Below are 6,775 nucleotides of genomic sequence, written 5' to 3'. Positions count from 1 at the left end.
CCTCGGGATCCCCCAGTCGGAGCTGGTTGATGTAGCTCGGGAAAGAGAAGTTTGGGGTCCCCTGCTGGAGCTGCTGCCCCGGCGACGCGATACCGGATAAGCGGATGAAGATGGACGGATGGATGAATGGTCAAGTGCTAGTGAGGTTGTGTGTGTGTATGTGTGTGAGTGTCTGGGGGGGGTTGTGTTAAATGCATGAATGCGTGGATGCATGTAAATACATGGCCACGGCTATTGTGAATTCACACTTACTTTGAGTCAATCCCACATACAACCGTTCTGCTGCTGTAAATACTCACTAGAAAACCAAATGTGGATTAATCCACAGCTGAAAATAGCCCAAATATAGAATTTACTCCTGTTACAGAGTTACATTTGCTAAAGGCTACAGTACGTAGTTGTTTTAGGAAATCATTTAACTTTACAAAAAAAAATTAACACTATGTATTTTTGACATGTATTTCAGCATTACATCTTTAATAGGAAAGTGCCACAGACATTATAAGTAAGTCAGAATTTGTAAAGAAGATTTTTTTCATGGGATTTGTTGGAACTGTGGAATAATGTGAATGTGAAAATAACTTTTTCACAGCCAACATTTTACATGTCTCTTTAGGAATTACACAGGTGTAAATAGTGAGATCAATAATGGCTGTTCAGTCTTGTATTAGGATCATGTAGAATGCAGCCATTGTTGATAATATTGTGGGTCACCTGTGCATAGCCTACTTTTCAAAATGTCTGCCACGAAAAAGGCTTCTGGGTGAAGTTAGCTGCCTGTCCAACCAATAACAAGCCACCATGACTAACTTCACCTTGAATGTCAGTGCCACAGCAACAAAGAATTGTGTGTAAATTTTTAAAAAATCAAAGACTCACAGTTTAATTTTTCATCACATCGGAATAGGTCACTGCCTCTATTTTGAGCGTGTGGCAGACAAAGTAGAACTCAGAGCGATGTGAGGGGGAATAGTGCTGCTCCCTGTTTGCCTACGTCACTGTCAGGGACGGTCTGCAACACTGGAGTCCCTCAACTGCAACTGCAAGAGCTTGCATCCATGTGCAACAAACATATCAATCTCCAAATCTCTGCTGTTATGTAGCTTTCTCTCCTAAAGTTTTTTACTTTTAAGTGATCACTTTTCAGTTTTTAAAGTTTTTCTTAAGGATCATTCTCCAAAGCATAAAAAATATTTTAAAAACCAATGTCTTACAGCCATTATAATCATCACATGATCATATTTCTACATTCATTTGGGAATCTTTGTATTGCACTTAAGGAGGAGAGAGGCCTTTTTAATAACTGTTTCTAGTTGTTGTGTTCAAGGACGCTCCAACATACATGAATTTGTTGAACAATATTGTATTCGTGAGCTATGTTGTTGGTAAGGGTTAAAACACAATACGTTGAAAAAGTATTGTTTTTCTGCATTGAACGATTTATTTTGTTGGCTGACAGCCAAGCAAGTGATTTTTCTGGATGGATCACACATCTAAAACAAGGTGTCAAGTCATGTGTTGTGAGCTGAAATGAATGTAAACCAATCAATCTTTAAATGTGTGTAGGCTTTAGAACAATCATTTCTAACCTTTTTGTTGTGTAACACTTTAAAACAAAGCAAAGTCAACTTGTTACACCTCTTTAAAGTTTACACATTTCTTCTACAACAATTCACTAATTCTTATATATTTTTTAGAGGTGAATTAGGATAAAACTATCCTAATTCACGATAAATACATTTTGTGTCCCTCAAATGTACTGCGTGACCCCTTGTGGAGGTCTTGAGCTAAAACACACAAAACTACTGACAGTGGCATTGCTTTACTACATTATGATGTATTATAGAGCATAACTGGGTGATGATAATCTTTTCTCCTCTGCAGATGGCTACACCACAGATGATATTGAGTTTTACTGGCGAGGTGGAGAAGGCGCCGTGTCCGGGGTCGACAGAATAGAACTGCCACAGTTCTCCATTGTTGATTATAAACTCATCTCTAAAAACGTGGTCTTCTCTACAGGTACACAACAATCAGCTTTGCCTTAAGTTCTTTGACTTTGTAGCATCAGGTTTGCACGTGCACTGGCTGCTAAGTTGCTCTGAAAACAGGTTATTAGGAAAAAGGACATTTACAATAAATGAAAAGTATTCTGCAAAAACGGCAGATACGACAGGCTCCCTGGTGTCAAGGAAAGTATAGCTTTTATTAAGTGTCATTGAGGGAAGTCTATTTCTATCTCACTTCCTCTCTCCCTGTGCCTCCTTCAGGTTCCTACCCCCGCCTGTCCCTCAGCTTCAAACTGAAGAGGAACATTGGTTACTTCATCCTGCAGACATACATGCCTTCCATCCTGATTACCATCCTTTCCTGGGTCTCCTTCTGGATCAACTACGACGCCTCAGCTGCCAGAGTTGCCCTGGGTAGGAACGCCTCACCACGGCTGAACAGTGACCCGGGGAAATAACCCAAGGCTAAATGATAACAGAGCCTAAAAAGAGCCATTTAACATACATTAAGCTTTGCTTCAGATCTATACATAATTGCGTCTGCCTGATCTCTGTTTTGACTCTTTATTTTCCCAGCGTTTACTTGTTTTCTCATTAGCTCTAAGCATGTGAGTGATAGCAGTGTGTGATAGGCTGCCTGGCTAAATGTCTGTTGTTCAGAGATGACTGTATGCATGACTCATGCAGAGCGAGATGCGCTGCAGCTCGACCTTGAAGCGTCCTGTCTTTCTCTCTGCCTGTCTGTCTATCAGAGCCTCACATTGGCCCGAGATCCCAGCTTATTAGAGCCAGATCACGGTTAAATTTCAGCCGAGCAAAAGGTGGCAACATTTGCTTAAATTTGCCTTACACATTTTTATGTTTTTACACCAATATCAAACTGACACTAACACGAAAGCTCCCTTTAGTGCTAAACTTGAGTCTGACAGGTCAGAGCAGCAGAGGAAATGGCTTTGAGCTTTATGTGTGCGGTTCTTGTCACACACCATTTGTTTTCTGGAGTGGGACACATGCGGGTTGGAGCCCCAGACAGTGCATTCAGAGGGTAACGTGACTTAAAGATCTGCCTCTGCTCAGCGTCCTGAGAACGTACAGTGAGCAAGCGCAGCCAGTAAGAGATGAGGCTCCATGCTACTGTGACACTGCTGGCTCCTGGGTTATTTATAATACGTGTGAATCTGACCAAATGCAGATTGTGCATGCAGATGACTAATGTATCAAACACAGAGTGGGTATGTAAAAAAAGGTGAATTGTTCTGTGACTAATAGCAGATGTTTACACTGTGCTTTTATATAGCGTTTGTTCCATGGCCATTTGAGTATATGATTGGATATAAACCTTATGAAACACGCACACATACACACACACACACACACACACACACACACACACACACACACACACACACACACACACACACACACACACACACACACACACACACACACACACACACACACACACAGTTTCAGTCTCAGGAGGTTTTGAGGGATCTTTATATTCAAATGGATTCACATTAATTCAGGCCTGTGTGATTGCTATAAATAAATGCTGTAGCCTATAATGTGATAAACATGAATACTTATGTTCACAAGTCCTTTGAAACTGAGCACCTGATCTCAGTTATTTCAATGTTTGGCAAATTCTAATGAAAAAGACAGCCTTGTTGACTCCATACTTCCTCTATAATGGACACCCAGTGGTTCACTGAATAGTGAGCAGTAAATGTAGGCTTTGGACACAATCTGCATTTCATGGATAATGCAGGCTGACTTTAGCCAGTATAATGTTTATGTTCCCCAACTTATTTTAGCATGTTAGCATGCTAACATTTTCAAAATACTAAACACAAAGTACTAGATTAAAAAAAATCACCAAAGTGATTATGATTCATCCTGAGGGGCACAGGACGCATTTCTATTGCATGGCACGGCATGGCTTGACTCTGCTCGCTTGGAACTGCTCTTTTTGGTTTTCCAGAAGGAGGATAGTAACTGGTATTTTTCTTGGTATCTCCTGGTTGCAGTTCCAAGCAAGCTCAGCCCATACTACAAGGTGGAGTTAAAACACTACAGACCACTAACTGGTCGGAGATATGAGGAAATCTGCACAAACCCACAATTTTTAAATAACTAAGCTACCGTTGTGTGTGTTTCTGTTGCATTGAAGATAATGTCAAGGCTGTTCCACATGGCAGTGCTATGACGATCAGCTATGAATCCCGCAAACATTAAGGGGGTACTGTCTGAAATGGAAAAGGAAATCAAGAAAAGCACCTGGTACCAAAAAGCAAGTCGAGCTGTGCCATGCAGTGGAAATTCAGCCGATTTCAAGGCCATCAAACCAACACACAAAACCGCCAATGTCAACCGGCTGGTGGTGCTATAGGGAAAGTCAGAGTATGACCAAATTCAGGATCCTCTGGGGACCAGGAATGTTTGTACAAAATGTCATCTTAATCCATCCAGTAGTTGAGTAAAGATATTTCAGTCCGGATTAAAGTGTTGGACCGACCGATGGACAGTTCCATTCCTTGAGCCATGCAGCTTGCATGGCTGAAAATGTAACATAACCATTAGTCAAATTAACAACCATGTATATATTTTACTGTACAGATGATGGTAAAAAATGTCTTACAGCGTCTAAAGACTTCACTTTGTTTCTAAACGTGTGACCTGTGGTATCCAGGGATCACTACGGTGCTGACCATGACCACCATCAACACCCACTTGCGAGAGACGCTCCCAAAGATCCCCTACGTGAAGGCTATTGACATGTACCTGATGGGCTGCTTTGTGTTTGTCTTCCTGGCCCTGCTGGAGTACGCCTTTGTCAACTACATCTTCTTCGGCCAGGGCCCTCAGCGACAGAAGAAGGCGGCTGAGAAAGCAGCCACGGCCAATAATGAGAAGCTGAGACCCGACCCCAACAAGGTACATGTGCAGGCAAACCTCCTCCAGAGGTATCTGTGCTGTCGGCTAATGTGTGTGTTTGTTTCTGTGGGAGCAACTGACTTCACCTCTCAAGGTAAATGTGATGCTGTGATCAATGCTTGATGTCCTTTACCAGCACTCTTTACTCCTGCTTTAGCTCTCCGTTTCTCACTGGTTTAGCCTTGTGTATCAAGTTTATTACTCATACTAGCATCTATAAGAGTGAATGCAGAAGCAATGATTGGCTTATACTTTATCTCCATATTTCTGTGTCTCTCAAAGGGCAAAGCACCTTGAAAAAAAACTCTGGCTGTGGCGCCAAAGCCTTCTATTTATATTCAATTCAGCTGCTAAAGTTAGCAGAAACAACAGCAACATAAAAAATAAAACACCCTTTCCTTCTGAGTGTGGCAAGCTACGATTTCCCCTAAGTAACAGTGCTGATTTTGTATGATTGCAGTGGCTGGTGGGAAATGTAGTTCAGAGAGATGATGCTCTGTATGCCAGAATGAAACAGAGGGAAATTGACGCGTATGACTCGATGTGGGATCCCATCTTTGTGGACGATGCCGCATTAGGACTAGGCGAGCAAAGAAATAAGGTACTGGAGGTTTTGAAAGTCAAAACTAACAATGTCATCAATCTGAATCAATCCAGATCAGAGGAAAATGCTGTAGTTGTTGTGCATTTCTTTGATTTCTATAGATTTTTAAGGCAACTTTGATCATCACTCCCACCATTGTGTTTTTTCCCTCTCTTGGTTTGCTCTTCATGCATTTTCCTGACAGCAGTTTGATTTCTGCAGGCATTAATTTAATCTTAACTTGGGCTGTACATCTAAATTGATGGGAAATGACAAATATGGCAAGAGAGAAGAAAACATCAGTAGCTTCTCTTGAGATAACATAATTCAGATACAAATAATGTACAATTTTAAAGGCAATTGATAGCTCTACGTGAAGCAATTGAAAAAAATGGAACATCATATAAGAGAAAGAGATCAGTTGCAGTTTGATAAATAGTGCCAACTAAGTGGCTTTGCTTTCAAAGTGAGTTAAACATAAACAACAAAATACAAAAAGCTCCATTTACAGCGGGACAGTATTGGATTGTAGGGACGTTTTTTCCTCAGGAGTCAGGCTATGGATGAAGAAATGTTGATCTGAATTCACTTCCCCCAAACGTCTTTCCTGACCTGCCCCCGAACCTTTTTAGCCTCTCCTCCATCTTTGCAAAGTCCTTACTATTTCTCTCAACCTGTCACATTTTCCTTTGCTTTCTCTTTTTTGTTTGTCTTGTGAATCGGCAGAATTTTAACCACACTGGTTGAAATTCTGAGATGACAATGAAGATTTCTCCATGAGAATTAGTTTGTGGAGTGCATTGTGCTCTTCCCAGGAATGTTCCTCATAGTCTTGTGGTCGTGTTAGCACTCAGATATTGATTGACAGATGATCAATAATAATAATTGAAAGTGCTTAAAAAATATCTTCACTGTAAGTAACACAATTTTGACTCATTTGCATTACCCATTCTAGCACCTCATCAGTATTTTTTACACAGTGAATGACTTAATGATTATTATAAAAATAATTTTGACAGACTGAAGTTAAAAACACGTTTACATTTCCCCATGGCAGTAACTTCTCATGGCTCCGCCTGTTTTTACACCCTGACACAGATGACTCCTGATGACAACATCCTGTTTAGCACCCTGGAGATGAAGAATGAGATGGGTGGTGGCGGTGATCTCTCCCGGGGTCTGGGAGCACCCGGAGACCCCCGTAACACCATGCTGGCCTATGATAGCTCGACGCTGCAGTACCGCAGGG

At 41.3% G+C, this 6,775-nt stretch overlaps 1 protein-coding gene across 1 annotated transcript in view; it reads left to right on the top strand.

Moving 5' to 3' along the window:
* Positions 1–6,775, top strand: part of gabrb2a (gamma-aminobutyric acid type A receptor subunit beta2a) — a 42,633-nt gene that overhangs the window by 33,947 nt on the left and 1,911 nt on the right. Inside the window, exons 6-10 of the mRNA XM_032528499.1 lie at positions 1,885–2,022; positions 2,271–2,423; positions 4,699–4,943; positions 5,404–5,544; positions 6,625–6,775. The exon at positions 6,625–6,775 is cut by the window's right edge and continues 1,911 nt beyond it. Coding sequence (XP_032384390.1) covers positions 1,885–2,022; positions 2,271–2,423; positions 4,699–4,943; positions 5,404–5,544; positions 6,625–6,775 — 828 coding nt within the window. The remainder of the gene's footprint in view (positions 1–1,884; positions 2,023–2,270; positions 2,424–4,698; positions 4,944–5,403; positions 5,545–6,624) is intronic.

This window comes from Etheostoma spectabile, chromosome 10 (assembly GCF_008692095.1).
Source record: "Etheostoma spectabile isolate EspeVRDwgs_2016 chromosome 10, UIUC_Espe_1.0, whole genome shotgun sequence".
Classification (NCBI taxonomy): domain Eukaryota; kingdom Metazoa; phylum Chordata; class Actinopteri; order Perciformes; family Percidae; genus Etheostoma; species Etheostoma spectabile.
This window is presented reverse-complemented; position numbering and strand designations above follow the sequence as displayed.